Source organism: Eretmochelys imbricata, chromosome 7 (assembly GCF_965152235.1).
Source record: "Eretmochelys imbricata isolate rEreImb1 chromosome 7, rEreImb1.hap1, whole genome shotgun sequence".
In the NCBI taxonomy this organism is placed as follows: Eukaryota; Metazoa; Chordata; order Testudines; family Cheloniidae; genus Eretmochelys; species Eretmochelys imbricata.
This window is the reverse complement of record NC_135578.1, coordinates 98,230,411-98,250,045: the sequence shown is the minus strand read 5'-3', so window position 1 is coordinate 98,250,045 and position 19,635 is coordinate 98,230,411. Positions and strand designations below refer to the sequence as shown.

The following is a 19,635-nucleotide window of genomic DNA, read 5'->3' as shown; positions in this document are numbered from 1 at the left end:
AGTTTCAACTTCCCGTTCACCTGTGGGTTTTATGAAAAGAAAGTACAGCCTAAAAAGTCAGCACGGGCAGTTGCTCAGACAATGCACCAATTAGTGCATCCACTTGGCAGCCTCAACAGTGGGGTCCTGTAGCCCCCTAAAATACAGAGGTGCTTCCTGAGCTGAAAACCCAGAGGGACAGTTTCCACCAAGCAGCAGTCATGCTTTCTACAATTGGCCTGAAAATAGTCTTGTCCTAGCCACACTGGCGTATTGAGAACCTATGCAATGGGACCCACTGCTATCAGCTAAGGATCCCTTTTGCTATTGTAGATGGGCATTTACTGAGTGCAAGTCACACCTGCTAAGTTTTACTGACGGAAGTCTGTTTTCACTGCTGTCAGCACAACAAAGCCAATGAAGCTAAGGAAAAGTGATTTCTGTTCTAGTCTGCCATTCACAAAACTATTGGCACTATTTTTCTGTTTGTACAATCTTCATTACTGGTGATGATGTCAGCAGCAATAAGAATATGTGATCAATCTGTCCCATAATATGTTTTGAATCCTGTTAGGAAATGAATGAGCTGGAGGATAATAGGGATTGGTCTTTTCTTTTAACCTGTATTGTTTTATCAATATTGGGGCTTTTCTTTGTTAATCCCCCAGAACAAAACATTTTTCATAATGTGTTAAAATTCATTACCACTAGTATTAGATCTTTCATAATAGCCACTGAATAAAAATACTTCCTGATAACAGAAAAAGCTGAAGCCTGATCTTCAGAGATGCTGAGCCCCCACAGTTCCTGTTAAGGTCAACTGAAGTTATGTGAACTCAGCACTTTTGAAAATCAGGCCCTGAATTTTCTGCAGTTGGGTCAGATGACAAGTGCCCATGGTTTCATTTGAAAATAATAGAAGCCATGCACACATCCACAAACAGTATTTACCCCTGCATCTCAATACTGCCAGGATATTCTATAACACAGAATTCAATGAGTGTTCTGCCCATGGAGCCTCTGTAAAATCAGGCCCAGGATGTCATGTATGGTATGGAGCAGTCAGGATTTTCATCTATAGACTCAAACAACTGATATGTTCTGACTACAAACTTGCAATATTTTGGAGAGAGTAGTTAGTATTTGATTGATGAAAAATTGTCTATTTCTCATTGCATTATAATCCAATGGCTGGTACTGAAACTACTTTTGGCCAATTTGAAGGATAATGCAAACATTTACACAGAGCAATTAAAAGATAAAACACTGACATTAGCTAACAAATGTATCGAATTCATTTTTACAGGAACGTGATAAGCTTTTAAGGTATAGGAAACAAAGGAAGAAAATGACAAAACTCCCTAAGGTAAAAAATAAAGTTTAAATCTATATTTATTTGTATAGAGCTGATGAGCACAATATCTTGCTTAGTGACATCAATGGTCGATACAAGTGCTCAGCAACTCTCAAAATCTGGCAGCAAGGGTGCATGCTGGCTCTACTGAGGTCAATGGGGACAGGATTGCACCTTATGGATCCAGCGTTCAGCAAGCAAAAACTGACTCAAACTTAGAAGTGACTTTTGAGTCTTTGGTGTAGGTCAAGCAGTTTAAGAACAATCCTAAATAGATTTTTATGGTCATCTAAAACAAGAATGTGTGGATTGATTTTGTGGGTGGAGGATGGAAGAACATTGTCATCTTTCTCACCCCCAATTTCACCCTTGGTGTTGGTAATATTCATCCGTGATATATAATACATGTGCTATAGGAAGTCAACTGTTTAAACTGCACATTGTTTGCTTTTTAATATGTGCGCTTTAATACACAAACTGTACTGTGCATAGTTTGAGCATCCTTCAGGAACTCAATAACAAGTGACAATTTGTGTATAGAGTAGACAGCTTCTGTGAATTAGAAAATCATAAAGTTAACTCATTTACAACAGTACCTAAAAATGTATGTCAGATGTAAATAATTCATTATAAAATTGAGCGACATGCACAAAAATGATTGGTCATAAGCAGCAGCAGCAGCATTACAATTAGTGCTCAGTGGGATGGAAGAAGGCAATATTAATGACAGAGTCTGTCTGATGGATAATTAATGTACTTGTGCAGTGGTTGGAGAAGGTGAAAAGTCAAGGAGCGGAATTAGTAGTAAACTATACGCTAGGTGAAGGGTCAAAGCCTCAGTGGGGTTGCAGAAGGTGTAAATCAGAGCAGTGGCCCTTGTGTTTTATGTGAAATTCAATCCCTAACTACTGTGGGCCAAACAAATCCCAGACTAATTGTACAAGGCTAGGCATGTGCTGGTATGTATGTACACAAACACATACAGCTGGATGGGGGAATGGATGATGTGGCTAAAGAACTACATACTGCCTAAAATTTGAAGCAAACTAAATAAAATAAATATGACAAAGCACTTCTAAGAGAGGACTCCATGCTTCCAAATAACATATAAAATAACCCACTCAGCAAATTAAAGCAACATACAGTTTTACTAGAACATTATGGATGGTCTAAAGAAAGTTTACCACCAATTTATGAAGAAGCAACTTCTGTATTTAGAAATAAGTAACAGATTGGAAACTCTCCTGATATTTGAGTATGAGAACAATTCATTTTCCCCTGAGAGAGTTCATTAAAACAAATAGAGGGAAACCACACTTTGAAAAGCATATCGCTGTATGCTGAAGCAGAGTACAAAGTCTAGAATACAAATTTTCTGTTTAAGCCACACTCTGCTTCAGAATTACTGGAGATGCTCATCAGAGGGTTTTTCAGACATTTAAGGGGCTCAGCTGGCTATGCCATATTGTAAGGTTTATTTGCATTGTTCAGCTGCACTTACACATTGTCATTTGGTCAGAAGCCGGTTGTGGAGACATTTTTTGGCTATGATGAAGAAGCTTCTCTGGAGTCTGATGGTTCTTCTATCTCATATCAAACTGACAGAACAGATCAAACGCCTTGCACTCCTGATGATGACTTGGAAGAGGTATTTTTTCATTAATCTAGAATATGTGATGACACTTAAATTTATCCTGTGTATTCTTATATCTAACTCAGAATTGTTGATCATATTATTAAGACAATTATCCTGCCCTTGTTTATGGAGAACTCCACATTGATGTATCCTTTAACTAGAAAACTAAAATCTGGTGTAGTCAAATGATCATGAGCTTAATCCTATGCATGGAGGCTGATCTTTTGGGGGCAAGTCCTTAGTCACCCACTATTGTTGGCAAAACCCTGAAACCTTATGTAATTTCTATCCCTAGAAGTGTGGGGCTTAGCAGATATTTAGGGGTGGGAATACTGAAAAGGCTGTGCGGACCTTATGAAGCGTTTTGGCTGGGAAGATTCATATTGGGATTGAATGCATATTTAGCTTCACGTATAAACTGAGCTCAACATTCATCTTATCCAGTGACTTCACATTTTGACATAAGGGTTTGTCTGCACTACAAGCATAACAGAGCCACAGCTGCAGCTTTGAGGCTACGCCGCTATAGCATTGCAACGTTCACGTGACAGTGACAGAGCGGGTTTTTCTGTCATTGTAGTAAATTCACCCCCTCGAGAGGCAGTAGCTAGGCTTTGATTAAAGAATTTTTCCATCCACTCAGCTGCGACTACCATGCAGGTTAGGTCAACCTAATTGTGTTGCAGAGGGCGTGAAATTTTTCACAGCCTTGAGCAATATAACTAGGTCAACCTAAGTTTTAGGTGTATTTTCAGAGCACAGCCCGAATCCATATTGAATGGAATTGTCCAAATCCATGGTGTGAGCCAAGGCAGCAGAAAGACTCTGTAAGTACTTCTGTCTTTTCACCAGCCCCTCAACAGAGGTCGCCATTCTGCAGCTTCTGATGTCAGAATAAGAAGAGGCAGCTGTTAAGAAATACTGCAGGCAGGCACCAGTGGCCAAATACCACCTGTATTTTGAAGACTATTCCCAAAAGTACATTCCAGATAAAGTCAGTGCGTGTTTTCAGAATCTCATGTCAGATCTATGGACCATTACCTGTCTCTAGGCTCCAGCAAGAACATTGCTATAGAAAAAAATAAGCCCCATGATAGTGAAATATGTTTTTACAGCATCTGATTCTTTAATACCTGCATCATTTCAATCAGCCCTTCGCCATCTGTTTCACAGCTGAATTGCAGATTTCTAAAGAAGGGAATGTAATCATTCATATCCGTGTTATAGCTGGCTACACGATTTAAGTGTGTGTGTGAGAGAGAGAAACATGAATCTGTTGATTCATTTTTAATACACACATTGAGCAAATACTTCTCCTTATTCCTATAGCATGAAATTCACTCGTGCAGACAGTTGGCTCAAGTTCTGTGCACCACTGAAGTTGCATATAAGCCTTCAAAATAGTCCTGGCTATTGCATAAAGTGAATTTCACTTATATGGAATTCATCATATTAATGAACCATACTAACATAGTTCAGCATTAAAGCAGGATATGTAAAGAAGATCAGCGAGAGGTGCTGAAGATCCACATATCTCATTTGGTACATCTACACTGAAATAAAAGACCAGCAGCAGCATAACCAAGGTTGCCCTTGATCAGCTGACTTGGTCTTGCAGGGTTCAGGCTGCGGGGCTAAAAAATTGCAGTGTAGGTGTTTGGACTCGGGCTGGAGCTTGGGCTCTGTAACTCCATGAGGGCGCTGGGTGTCAGAGCCTGGGCGCCAGCCCAACTCCAAACACCTGCGCTGCATTTTTTAGCCACACAGCCCGAGCCCCATGGGCATAAGTCAGTTGACCCCGGCTCTGAGACTCTGTGCCATGGTGTTTTTTTATTGCAATGTAGACGTATCCATTGACTTCAGTGGTAGCTGTGGATGCTCAGTGTCTCTGAAAATCAGGTCATCCATTCACTATTCATTCCTTGTCTTTGTCTCATTTGAAGAACGTAGTACCAACGCAAATGTCATATGTTACTTCAGAAATGCCATTGACACATCACCAGTGGTGACTGTGTGTGGTGCAGTGATTGAGAGTCGGTTCAACAGTTATGTCATGGATGACATACTCTGCATCTTTCTGCAAAAAGGAGGAACTTTTCTTCATGATGGTTGTGATCAGCAGTGCTGGCAAGTAGTGCTAACTCTGAAAGAAAGACACATCTTGCATTTCAGTGAAGTGTGTCTACGTGATATTTTCCTGGCAAGATTGAAATAACTAGAGAGCACTTAAAGAACACTTTATGGACAGCACTTGCTAACTCATATTTTAAAAGTACTATAAATTATTGGCTCTAATGCCACCAACTTCCTTCTTCATAGAAAATACGTATAGGTTTCTGTTAGGCTTTCTTTACTTTCAGTTTTGGAAGCATCAATTTTTTTTTCATTTCAGGGCATGGCCAAAGAAGAAACAGAATTGAGATTTCGGCAGTTGACAATGGAATATCAGGCTTTGCAACGAGCATATGCTCTGTTGCAAGAACAGGTCGGAGGAACATTGGATGCAGAACGAGAAGTTAAGGTCTAAATGGCTTATATTACGTGAAAATAAAGGATTGCAATTATGTACATTTTTCTAATTTTACTTGCTCAGGTTGTTGTGATAATGGGCCAGATCTTTGGCTGGTGTAAATTGGGGTCGTGCCATTGAAGATCAAGAAGCTATGTCAATTTACACCAGCTGAGGATCTGGTCTACAGTAGTTTAATATGCATGTATATATGATATAATCATAAGTTTATAAAGTGCCTTTCACAATGATAGGTTCCAAAGTGATACACTGGGTAAACTCAGAGATTGTGCCACCAACCATTTCTGGGCCAAAACACAACAACAGTATATAGAAGTTTAGGAGAAGAAGGGAAGATTATCTTCCAAATAAAATTGCAGCTAGACTGTAGATTGAGTGAAAGTAATTACTCAGATTAGAATTTGACTAAGATATGAAGGGGTACTGCACAGGCAATTGTATGTTAGTAGTAGTTGAAAAAGAGTTAAATTTGGTTTCAACATTTTTCAGGAGGCTTCTCTTTTTCCCCCTCCTTTGTTTTCCTTTAATCATCCATGGCACTTGCTGATGTGACCAGAAAAAACACCTGTTTGATATTCCTCATGGTAGTGTCTCTCCATAATATTGTCTTCTGTGAATAACTAATGCGTCTACACTGCTCTCTCAGATGCAGTGTTGTAATTTATGGTCTCTAAAAGCAGTCAGATTTCCACTCTCTTACACTGAAGTGCTGGTTGCTGAAGAAACCATGGCTAATGCATTTATATTTTTATACCACTGATCAGCTTACAAGAGTGTCAGGCAGAATATTTTATGGAAAATTAAGCTTCCCGTCGGTAAAAATCTATTACCAATATTCTTAAATAGTTAATGCCCAAAATTCAAACCTGGATTTACTGAGATTACATGATTCTGCATAACATTTTTAAAAGGCTTATAGTTCAAAATGAGATTCATTTTCTTAATTGAATTGCAAAATGTATTATTTCATTGTGCCTTCCTATCTTCCTCAGATGGCCCCTTAGAAAGGTAGTTGCAGCTAATTACCTCCTTTAATTTACATTATAAATACATATCTGTATTGTATTATGAATAAATTATTCATTATAAAGTGCTGGAAGGACAATTAATACAGTCACATTTAATTTTACTATTTGAAAATTGATTGAAAGGATTAGAATATATCTGGTTTGGACAAAGAACAAAATATGTACATGTTAATTCTGCCCTGACCTCCACTCTATGCAATCTCATTCATGGAGGTGCTCCTACAAGCTCTCAATTTGGCTCTAAATCTATTATGTAAGTGATGGAGCAGTCACTTTCACTTTTCATAAGCACATTGTTCCAGGAGAGTCCAACACAGTCTTAGGGCAAAATGGCCATATTAGCAATAACTTTATTAAAATTATAAAAGTGTCAAATGTTAGTACAACCATGAATATTTCCTACAGCAGTGGGGTAGTCTGATTGCTTTCCCAACCCATAACCAAATTAAACACAAAATGGATAACCCCACTTTCCCCTGCTTGAGTTCTAAGATTGAATCAATATTTTGGCTTTCCAGACCTGGCCATCTAGGTAATGCTTCATTTCCACTAAGTAACTTAAAGTAATGGGTAGGCAATTCCACAGCAGTCTATACTGCTGGGTTCTCTAATATTCTTGCAAGTAGACTAATCCCTTGTCTCTCAGATAGCCAGATTGAGAGATAAGTATTGTCTCACTCTATTTGATCTGTGAAACAGTTTTAGAAATTAATCTTCTTTAAGGCCTGCCTGCTATCTGCTCTGACATGGTAGAAGTTGCAAACATTAAGAAAGTGATGGTGAAACAAGAAGCAACTACAAATATGAAATAATTCAACTTTTCCCAATACAAAACAAACAAAACCCCACACACCAGAAGGAAAATTCACCCAGATAATAAAAACAATTAAATAAGGCAAAACAAAATATAATTACAAGGTTTCGGTGTTAACTGGCTAACTACCTGCCTCACTAACTACCTCAGTAGGTTTATAGGTGGGGAAAACTTCCTGGGATTGGGGTTGTCAGGTGCAAAAGGAGCAGAACTGGTCTTTTCCTCATGCTGCTACTGCTGTCTGCAACCTGCCCAACCACATTTATAGGCCACCAAGCTACCCTTGTTCTCAGCAGAGTAATCATGTGATCCAAAAGGAACTTGCCTGAAGCAGAGGTTGAGGGTACAATGAGAACCCTCAATGGCTTTACAACTGAGTTCCTCTTAATGGTAAACTTGTTTAACACAGATTGTGTTATTTGCAAATTGCCAGTTCCAGTTAAACAATATATTCTCCGTTTATACTTGGGTAATTTTGCTATTGCCTTGGGAAGAAGCAGTAAAGTATCCGTTGAGATTAGTTCTTTCCAGAGTTCTGTTCCAAGTAAAATGAGCAACTTTTCTTTAAAACATAAACTGAAAAACTTTTTACCTGCCAATACTTCAGCTCCGGGCTCTCTGTTGTGCCTGCAAGACCTGATGGCAATGCTAATATTTAGTGTAAGCATCAATAGTCCTTGTTTTATTTTTTAACTGTTAGTGGGGACATCAGCTGAATAGGAAGAAGTGAATCCTGAACTCAGCTCTTGGCATGAAAGCAGAAGAGGAGTTGAATTTGGATCATTTTGTTTTCAGATGTGTTTATTTATAGATTTTAAATCTACATATGCTCTAAAATTCACTTACTCTGAAAATATATATTCTCAACCAAACTGAGTACAGGAATAAACAAAAGAGTTGCCTTCATGTATGTTGAGAAGCTAGCAAAAAGCCAACTACGAGGTCATTTAATTAAAGCTAATGTTCTAGACTTGGCACAATCTAGATTCAGTCCAGGTCACAGAACTGAAACCGCTTTAGTGGCACTGATAGATGATTTCCTCTTGTAAAATTGGTTAGAGGACAGATATGGATTGTCATCCTACTGTACCTCTCTGCAGTATTCAACACTGTTGACCATGAGAGTCTGCTGTCTCACCTAAAAGAGGTGACAGGGATCCAAGGTAATGTACTAAAATGGGTTGTGTCCTTCCTGGAAGGATGGTGCTAACAAATAGTGATGGGAAACTGCAGCTCCACTGATAGATTCTGCACTTGTGGAGTTCCACAATGATCAATTCTCTCTCCAGTCTTTTTCAACATCTGCATGCAACCATTAGGTGAACTGGTCAGATGACACAAAGACTCAAGTGTTGGCAATATGCAGCTGATACACAGTTCTATCCATCCTTCACCACGTATGACCACTACCACCAAGATGGCCCAGTGTTCAGTTGAGATCAGCACTTGTGTAAAGAACAGCTGCTTGAAGCTGAACCCAAGCAAGACAGAGGTGATGCTGATGGGCAAAGTCAAGTATTTTGAAGAGCTTGCAACCACAGTGCAGTCTCCTTTGGTTGAAGATACACACTCACAATTGGTCAATTCAGTCCATAGTCTAGGAATATACTTGGATTCCTCACTGACATCAAGCTCTCACATATCAGCATTTGTGAGTAATGCTTTCTACCACCTCTGCTTGATTAGGAAACTCTGTCCCCTCCTGGTGGATGAAGACCTGGTCTCAGTTATACATGCATTTGTCACCTCTCAGATGGATTACAGCAATACAATACAAACTGGATGTCAAGGCTTCAGAATTTAGGAAACTCCAATTAGTTCAGAATGCTGTAGTGCATCTTTTGAGGAATACAGGCTACCAAGAACATATCAAATCTGTATTCTGCTCCCTTCTTGGTTTCCCCTAGACTAGGGTTTCAGTCCTTATCTTCAAAGCACTCCATGGTATGGGCCCAGAGTATCTAAAGGATCATCCAAAGCTCCAGGACAAAGAGTGTGGTCAACAACTTCACTCCTCAGACACAATGGAACTCTCAATAATAAGAGTAAAGCTCACCCCAAGGAGACTGAACTTTTTCTGGGGGCAGTCCAAGACTCTGTAATGAACTCCCCTCAAAACTAAGGACCGTCACAAACCTTACCACTTTCCACTTCAAGTGCAAAAAGCATTTCTTTGGTCTTGCCTTCTCTAATATAAACACAGCAATGGATCTATTAAAAAGACACACCTACCAAAAGAAGACACTCAGCTGCATATGCTTTTTCCCCTGGGAAGAGGATGAGAGAACAAATAACATGTGACAGATGTGTAGTCATGTTGCTTAAGGCACTACTGCAAGTGCTCAGATACTATGGTGATGAGCACAGTATATAGAGGAAATATGTTTCTGGGGTAAAATACAGGACTGGGGTATGTGTTGGGGTCACCCTGTAGCATAACCAAGGCCGGTAAGAGCCCAGGTATGGCTGACTGGTTGCAGCACACACAGAGACACATCTGGGAGTGATTTACATTTTGAAAGGAATGACACAGCTACTCATTAGCCTGGATTGTACCCTGGTATGTCACACCCATACATCCATATTTTATGTATAAAAATAGTTAAGAATTAGAATTAGCTTTATTCTCCACAAAATATATACATCACATTTACAGAAAGGTGTTGGACTGTGAACTAGTTTCCATTGGCCTTTTTCCTTGAAATCTATGTATAGTACAGTTAGACATTTGTGTACTCAAAATTATGGTCACAAATGTAGAGGCTGTTTTTGACAATTTGTGCCATTGTATTTGTTGGTCTCTTTTAAATCAGTTTAAAACAACAAAAATACAGGTAGAAATCAAGCATGCCCCTCAGCCTATTAATGTATCTTTCCTCCCATTCTTATGGGAAAACAAATCTCGATGTTACTCCATTTGCTTTTTTAAACATCCTGTTTTGATAGAACTGGATAAGGGCAAAAACTCTTCTGATCTGTGAACAAAGAGTGTAACAAATATTCGAATGTAAGAAGCAATTCATCTTTTGCTGTTTAAGTGGCTAGTTAACTGGATGATGTTCATTTTAATCTTAAATTCTATCTTAAAATTATTATCCCATCATACAAGTTTTCCTTTTAAAATTTTTAATGACTGGCCCTGTTATAGGTACTTCACTGCAAGTTACTTCCCCCAAAATTCTTTAATAAGTATTTGATATATTTTAAGTGTTAAATGTATCTACATTAGCATTTTGGCTTTTAGAGAAAGTTTGATGTATCTTTTCTCATATCCTACAGACGCGTGAGCAGCTCCAAGCAGAAATACACAGATCACAAGCTCAAATAGAGGACCTAGAAAAGGCACTTGCTGAGCAGGGACAGGTAATGTACTCTGAGAAAAATATTCATTACTGCAGTCTCGAAGGATAACTAGCTGTTCTGTACATTTTCAGCAAAAGAAACATATACTCACATTATAAAGTCTGTCATATATGATAAAAGACAGTCAAATATTTTAGGAAGTATCACTTTGATAATACTTCCTAAAATATTTGTCCCTCTTTTAATTATAAAATACATCTATCAAGCAGCAGTTATGTGTCGTTATTGACACTCTTAAATCGATTTAACTGCCCTTGCATAATTATGGGAATCCCCTTCAAACTCTGTACCATTGGATTAGGAGAGATTAATATCACATTATTCAACAAATGAGTTGAATAATTCATTAGAACTGAACATTAAATCCATTCTATCTAGGGTTGAGTGAATACTGAAAGAAAAACGTGTGAATATTCATTCATTTGCACAAAGAGAACTTTAAATATGTGAATGTGAAAATTATACACTAAAAACCTAAATCAAAGAGTTATGCTTATCCAGGCATGGAATACACTCTGTTACCTGGGGGCTAGACTCTCAGTTGATGTAAATCTGTATATCTCTATTGAAGTCAATGGAACTACACAGATTTACTTACCTATATGACAGGTTTCAGAGTAGCAGCCGTGTTAGTCTGTATCCTCAAAAAGAAAAGGAGTACTTGTGGCACCTTAGAGACTAACAAATTTATTTGAGCATAAGCTTTCGTGAGCTATAGCTCACTTCATCGGATGCATACCATGGAAAATACAGTGGGTAATTAATTTATATACACAGAGAACATGAAACAATGGGTGTTACCATATACACTGTAAGGAGAGAGATCAGGTAAGGTGAGCTATTACCAGCAGAAGAGCGGGGCGGGGAAACCTTTTATAGTGATAATCAAGGTGGGCCATTTCCAGCAGTTGACAAGAATGTCTGAGGAACAGTGGGCGGGGGGGAGGGGGAAATAAACATGGAGAAATAGTTTTACTTTGTGTAATGACCCATCCACTCCCAGTCTTTATTCAAGCCTAAGTTAATTGTATCCAGTTTGCAAATTAATTCCAATTCAGCAGTCTCTCATTGGAGTCTGTTTTTGAAGTTTTTTTGTTGAAGAATTGCCACTGTTAGGTCTGTAATCGAGTGACCAGAGAGATTGGAGTGTTCTCCGACTGGTTTTTGAATGTTATAATTCTTGACATCTGATTTGTGTCCATTTATTCTTTTACGTAGAGACTGTCCAGTTTGGACAATGTACATGGCAGAGGGGCATTGCTGGCGCATGATGGCATATATCACATTGGCAGATGTGCAGGTGAACGAGCCTCTGATAGTGTGGCTGATGTGATTAGGCCCTATGATGGTGTCCCCTGAATAGATATGTGGACACGGTTGGCAACGGGCTTTGTTTCAAGGATAGGTTCCTGAGTTAGTGGTTCTGTTGTGTGGTGTGTGGTTGCTGGTGAGTATTTGCTTCAGGTTGCGGGGCTGTCTGTAAGCAAGGACTGGCCTGTCTCCCAAGATGTGTAAGAGTGATGGGTCATCTTTCAGGATAGGTTGTAGATCCTTGATGATGCGTTGGAGAGGTTTTAGTTGGGGGCTGAAGATGATGGCAAGTGGCGTTCTGTTATTTTCTTTGTTGGGCCTGTCCTATAGTAGGTAGCTTCTGGGTACTCTTCTGGCTCTGTCAATCTGTTTCTTCATTTCAGCAGGTGGGTCTTGTAGTTGTAAGAACGCTTGATAGAGATCTTGTAGGTGTTTGTCGCTGTCTGGGGGTTGGAGCAAATGCGGTTGTATCGTCGAGCTTGGCTGTAGATAATGGATTATGTGGTGCGGTCTGGATGAAAGCTGAAGGCATGTAGGTAGGCATAGTGGTAGGCATAGAGGTCAGCTGGTTTCCAGTATAAGGTGGTGTTTATGTGACCATCGCTTATTAGCACCATAGTGTCCAGGAAGTGGATCTCTTGTGTGGACTGGTCCAGGCTAAGGTTGATGGTGGGATGGAAATTGTTGAAATCATGGTGGAATTGCTCAAGAGCTTCTTTTCCATGGGTCCAGATGATGAAGATGTCTTCAATGTAGCACAAGTAGAGTAGGGGCATTAGGGGACGAGAGCTGAGAAAGCATTGTTCTAAGTCAGCCATAAAAATGTTGGCATACTGTGAGGCCATGCGGGTACCCATAGCAGTGCCGCTGATTTGAAGATATACATTGTCCCCAAATGTGAAATAGTGTTTTAGAAAACACTGGATGTTTTTCTAAAAGCTATGCTCTAGGAATTATTCTGAGAAAGTTCTATGGCCTGTGTTATACAGGAGGTCAGACTAGATAATCATAATGGCCTTTTCTGGCCTTGGAATATGTCCCTGCCTCTGCATGCCGTTCTCATCCCCACTAGCTTGAATCCCAAGGCTGGTACAGAACCTGCATGCTTAATGTTGCCATTGCCTGTTGAGCTGTGAAAAAGAGAACCCAAAGGCAGCTAAAATTGGAGATGTGCTGGATTCAAAATACATTCTACTCACTTTTATCCATAGGCAGTGAAAAATATACCTGCATTTATAGAATATGAATATCTTCATATCTAGAATTCTTGCAGATTATAAACGCCCATACTTCCTTTGGATGGATGGCTAGCTCCATTGAAAATACCAAAAATGCTGCCTTTCTAGCACATTAGTTATTTACGTTTCCAATCCAGAAGATGCTACACAAAATTATTTTTCACAACTTTCTTTTTAAAACCTCAAAAAGGGGAACAAAATCTAGTGGACTGTTAATGGAAGTAGAAGCCAGGAGCATCTGAGTCAGAATATGGCAAATCATTTGATTTCAATGTGAGCTGAGACTGTTCTACTTTTACTTGAAGCTGCCCAGCAATTGTTAGGCTCAAACCCATACCTGTTTACGCATTGGTAAAATGAGGCTGCTAATATTTATATAATTCACAGGCATTGCAAGGGTTCATTAGCGAATGGGCTAGATTAATCTAGTGTTACAGTAGCATGGGGAAAGGCTCCACCACCTCAATTCTACCAGGGTGCCCACAAGTCAGTGATGGCTGAAGAGGAGGAAGGGTAAGTCAGATGGGTGATGTCTTCACTTAAATTTCCATTGGGGCCTTGACATGGTCATCTAGTTGTCTCTCCTGGTGGAAACTCTAAAGAATGTAGGTGGGGGTGTGCTGGCTGCCTCCGTCTCTGCACCAGCTGTGACCTGGTCCAGTGTTTGTGTGGCACTTTGAAAATGAAAAGTGCAACACACTTTGAGCATTAAATATTATTACAGTTCTGTGTAAAATCCTATTTTTGGTCCCAGTTGAAATGGATGACATCTGCAGACTGTGGGGGTAAACGTGACGAGAAAGGTGAAATACATCTATTTATTCTTAGCTGAATTTTCTTCTATCAACAAATGGCTAAATAAGTGGGAGTCCTAAAAGTCACATTAAAAATCAATATAAAAATTATTCATAAATTCTTTTAGCAGCTCAGGTTCAGCTTTTACAGGCTTTATTGCATTCTTACATCCCTGGAGTTTTCACGGGTTTTAAACCCCTCCCCATATGAAATAACCTGGAGAAACTTTCAATAAACTAGAATTCCACCCCCTAAAGCTCCCTCATCAATATCCGGGCACATCTTTAGTGTGTGATTCTCCTCCATGTGGACTACCCAGTAAGAACAGGTTCTCCATGTTCTGGCCCTTTAAAAGGTGCCTAAGGAAAAATGATAAATTACCCACTCCCCATTTTCTTCCTGTGCTGTTCAGCTTTTGGAATCCTATCTGCCTGCACTTCTCCCTGTAAACGTTTCAACTGGATCTTCCAAAATTGGAGGACTCAGCAAACCACTGCCATGCCTTCTGACAGGGAAGGGAGAAGAGAACTGGCTACACCAGCCTAGAAGTAGAATTTCCATAATGGCCCTCTATTCAATAGCCCCCATCCCTTCAGCTAGGGCTGGAGGAGGGTCCCCTTAGGTCTTATAAGTGATGGAATGTCCTCCGTCATTATAATTCCGTTTCAAACTTCTTCAAAAGATGGAATTAATCATTACAAAAAATTGAATTTTCTAGGAAAAAGACATTTTGATTTCTATTTTCAGCAGAGTGAAAAATTAATTGTTCAAAACGTTCTCTACATATGGTACCTTGAGAGAATAATTGTGAAGATATTTATTATTATTAATCACTCACATAGCACTTTTCAAAGGGATTTACAAACTTTAACTATAAGTAATCACTTGCTTGCCAGCTCAGCCCAAAGCATCACTGTCTCAGTGAGCAACTAATGTTCTAATTGTTTTTTCCCCATTTCAATCTAATAAAATAATTCATCTATCTAAAAATATGATTTATCTTTCTTAATCTTGGGAAACATGGAAATCAAAATACTATAACTGCTATGATCTGTTTATTAAATTATTGCAATGGAGGTGCCTAACTTCTCACTTTTATTACAATCATCATTCATTTCATTGATTGACAGGATTTTTCATGGTTTTTTTAAATTGGAGTATTTATATTCCAATTACATTTAAAAAAACCACAAAATACTATGTTAAAAGAACTTTAAGATGCAAAGTCAAGCACTCAGAAAAGTAAGGAAATGTCAGAATTAAGGTTGCCTGTTAAATTTCAATTCAGCCCGCTTCTGTGTATGCATTATGATACAGTCTGTAATTACATGATCATATATTATAGCAGCACTGTTAGTTTCTCCTATAATATTAATCATTTATATTTTAAGGACATGAAGTGGATTGAGGAAAAGCAAGCTTTATATAGAAGAAATCAAGAACTTGTAGAAAAGGTATTTATTCTCAGCATTTCTATTCCTACATTTAATATGTTTTTAGTTATATAAATAAAAAGAGATTAAGGAAGGATGAGGTTGGGCTGCCATGTACTGTGGCTGGGAAGGAGATTAAAGATAATCTAGATGTGGTCCAAAAACTAAATGAATGTTTTGCCTCGGTTTTCAATAAAGATGCTCATATGGTACATGTGCATTAAGGCAGTACTGCTGATGGAAATGAGTGTCTAGAAATCAAAACCATCAAAATGATCACATCTGACGAGGAAGAAAAGAGCTTAATGTGCTCAGGTCAAGGGGAACAGATCATTTCCATCCCAGAATACTGAAAGAACTGACTCAAGAGATTGCTAGTCTGCTAGCAACAATCTTTAAGTCTGTCTCCCATATGATTGGAGAATAGCTCACTTAATACCTATAGTTAAGAAAGGGAAAAAAGTGATCTGGGCAATTACAGACCTGTTAGTCTGACCTCAGCGGTGTGCAAGCTTTTAGAACAAATTTTGAAGGAAAGAATAATTAAATCATAGAGGTAAGTGGTAAAAGGGATGCAATGCAACATGGGTTTCCCAAAGATAGATAATGCCAGGCTAACCTGATTTCCTTCTTTGAGAAAACACTGATTTTTTTTTAGATAAGGGAAGTGCAATAGATCAAACATACTTGAACTTCATTAAAGCATTTGACATGGTGCCGTATGAGAAATTGTTCATTCAGTTAGGGAAGATGGGAATCAATACACAATTTTAAGGTGGATAAAGAATTGGCTAAAGGAGAGAAGGCACTGGGTTGTGCTAAACGGTGAATTATCAGACTGGAAAGTGGTTACTAGTGATATTCCTTGAAGATTGGTCTTGTGACCATCCTTATTCAATATTTCTGCACAAAAGGTAGGATGAGCTAATGAAATTTGGTGGTGATACAAAGTTGGGAGGCATTGTCAATACAGAGGAGGTTCGGAATATTGTACAGGAAGATCTGGATGATTAAATTCTTTAGTACAAAGTGAAAGGTCATTCACTAAGGGCCTAATAATAAGAATTTCTGTTGCAAGCTGGGGACTCATCAGCTGGAAGCGACAGAGGAGGAGAGAAACCTGGATGTGTGTGTCAATCACAGGATGACTGTGCCACCATTGTGATGTGGCTATGAAAAAAGCAAACACAATCCTAAAATGTACTAGTTGAGGCAATTCTAGTACAGATAGAGAAGTATTAATGCCATTGTACCAGGCACTGATAAGACTGCATTTGGAATACTGGGGTCAATTCTGGTCCCTCATGTTCAAGAAAGAGTAAATTAAATAGCAACAGGGGAATGGAGGACCTGTCTTATGAGAGGATACTGGAAGAGCTTGGCTTTTTTAGCCTAGCAAAAAGAAATCTTAGACAAGATATGATTGCTCTCTATAAATACATTAGGGGAGTAAATACCAGGAAGGCTAAAGAGTTATTTAAACTAAAAGAAAATGTGGGCACAAGAACAAATGGATACAAACTGGCCACAAACAAATTCAGGCTGGAAATTAGAAAAAGGTTTCTAACCAGCAGAAGGGTGAAGTGCTGGAACAGCCTCCCAATAGGAGTTGGGTGCAGGGAGGGGGACAAACAACTAAATTAGTTTTCAGAGAGATCCACACAAATGTATGAATGCAATTGTATGATGGGATTGTTTGTGATGGCAAAAGACAGGGCTCCAAAGCCCTGCAGCTCACTTCTGCTTTATGTCCTATGTTCCTAAAGCTCATGCTTCAGGATCTCAGACAGCCACTGGTAGGGGTCAGGAAGGGATTTCCCCCCCCCCCGGCCACGCCTCCGCCAGTGTATTCTGGGAAGGTTTTTTTTACCTCTTTCCTCTGAGTATCAGGGGTGGCCACAGCTGAAGATAAGACATTGGGCAGGGTAGGCCAGGGCTCTGAGGTGGCATCAATCATTCTCTCTCTCAGGTGCTTGGCTGGCTGGTTCTAACCTAATTGATCACCATATTTGGGGTCAAGAAGGAATTTTTCCCCGGTCAGATTGGCAATGATCTTGGGGAGTTTTTGCCTTCCTCTGCAGCATGTGAGTGTGGGTTGTTGCCAGGATTATCTGGATTATCTCTTCTTGTGACAAATAATAGTCTAGTTTTCTGTGAGTTGTAATACTTTGGCCTCATTTCAGTTGTTGGATTTAGTGTGTGGGTGTTGGTAGCCTGTGATATACAAGAGGTCAGACCAGATGATCTAGTGGTCCCTTATGGCCTTAAACTCTGTATATGTAAAAGCTTAAGGAATGCATGTGGTTTGTTAGTATTATTTAAGTACCACTACAAAATGTTTTAAAAGTATTCTGTGCCACTCTAATTAGAACAATTCTCAAACAGTAATAATATCTTCATCATGCCACAGTTCAGAAGGACGGATAAGGTCATTCGCTGGAGCTCATCACCAGCTTTAGAACTCCTTGATAAGGGGAGCTAAGTAGATGGTCACTCTAGGGAGTGGCTTCTGAATTTTCCACACCCCTGGTCTATTTACTCAGCAATCTCCTCATTTCATGCAGTGTATCAGGCTGTGCAGAGAATATTCCTACTGTGGACTTGTAATACACATATAGGTCTTGAATCTGCATCCGTACCCACTTTGAGTAGTTCTTTACTCAGCAAGTCATCTAATTAAAAACAGTGTAAGGGTTGGAGAATTAAGCCCTTACTGATCAATCCTATTCCACTGTGTCTAAGATCTAAGCAGAATGATATCAGAGCTGTGAAATACAGAATCACACTTTGGGCACAGAAGATTTGTAGAGTGACCTTGAAGTGTCACTGAATCCAAAATGTTTGCTTTTAAGCCACAAGCATTGCCCAGAGAAACTGAATTCTTAACAGGTTTAGGATTTATCCAGAAGTGATGAACCATCAAACTTTTAAAAAAATATATTTAATTTTATTTTTCAGATAAAACAAATGGAAACAGAAGAAGCTCGGTTAAAACATGATGTCCAGGATGCTAAAGATCAAAATGAACTCCTGGAGTTCAGAATATTAGAGCTTGAAGTAAGCAACAGTTATCTATACAACCATTGTCGCTCTTTCTGCATTATGTTGTCTAAGGCTAGAAGGCAGCCAAACTTGAGGAACCCCTCTGCTTTTATATTGAAGATGAGCTCTTCATTAAAAGTGACATCAGTGACTGGTACACAGTGATACTAAAAGAGGATTAAAAATACCCCAACAGAACAGCGTATCAAAATTGACGAATACTGATTTCTACCTGTCTTCCCGCATAAGTTTTTCAAAGATCCTAACCTTTGAACTCTAGCCAGAGCCCAGTTTGTCATAGATGACTGATTTACTCTGCTGTTCTTCCACTATACCTGTTTTAAAATTTAGCAAGTGAAGCAAAATCAAAATGTAACACACAGACAATAATTATTAAGGAGTTTTTAGTTGTGATTGCTAAAAACCATTCAGCAATATATTGTTATTGTTCCACATGCGGATCAAGGACATTGCATGGCCCTTCACATTGTACTCATTCTGGTGAGCTTTTGTTTTGTTTTGTTTTGTTTTGTTTTGTCACACAAAGACTTTTTGCAGCATCTCTGGAGAGCATAGACCTTCAGCCTTTGATCAAACACTGCTGGTTTGCAACATTTGTCAGACAGCACAGACAGTAATATCCCAAACAGATGTCACTTACTGTACATTACTTTGGGTTTAAACACATCCAGGTTACCCAAATGTAGCCCACTTACATAGCCAAAATAATGACTAGACAGTCATGGTTGGTGAAAATTGATGAAGCGGTATGAAGAAAGCTTGTATTATTACTGTGTAAGCTTGCTTTATTCTCTCTGTGGATAAAGAGAGATCTTCACTTCCTGTCAGTCTAGTAAAATCTCCCACAGGCATTATAACTTCACAGATAAACAGCACTTTTTCTTCTGCATCTTAGAATAAATAGACATAAAAGGCAGAATGAAAGATTTCCCACTTTTTTGTACAATAAATAAAGATTCTTATGGATAGTGCTACTCTGTAATTTACATATTTATGATGTATTACTTTTTCAGAGTATGTTTTATGGAATGCCCATATTTATAACATATTCTTAATGAAGCTGAAACTTACAGTACAATATGATGGTTAAT

General features: G+C 38.9%; 1 protein-coding gene across 15 annotated transcripts in view; it reads left to right on the top strand.

The window, feature by feature from the left end:
* Positions 1 to 19,635, top strand: part of JAKMIP3 (Janus kinase and microtubule interacting protein 3) — an 82,614-nt gene that overhangs the window by 50,927 nt on the left and 12,052 nt on the right. For 11 of the 15 annotated variants that reach the window (XM_077821459.1, XM_077821463.1, XM_077821460.1 and 8 more), the window contains 6 exons: positions 1,286 to 1,345; positions 2,853 to 2,981; positions 5,362 to 5,490; positions 10,621 to 10,704; positions 15,440 to 15,502; positions 18,440 to 18,538. In XM_077821459.1, coding sequence (XP_077677585.1) covers positions 1,286 to 1,345; positions 2,853 to 2,981; positions 5,362 to 5,490; positions 10,621 to 10,704; positions 15,440 to 15,502; positions 18,440 to 18,538 — 564 coding nt within the window. Of the gene's footprint in view, positions 1 to 1,285; positions 1,346 to 2,852; positions 2,982 to 3,435; positions 3,437 to 5,361; positions 5,491 to 10,620; positions 10,705 to 15,439; positions 15,503 to 18,439; positions 18,539 to 19,635 lie in introns of all 15 variants that reach the window. The other 4 variants (XM_077821461.1, XM_077821453.1, XM_077821452.1 and 1 more) reach the window with 2 other exon arrangements.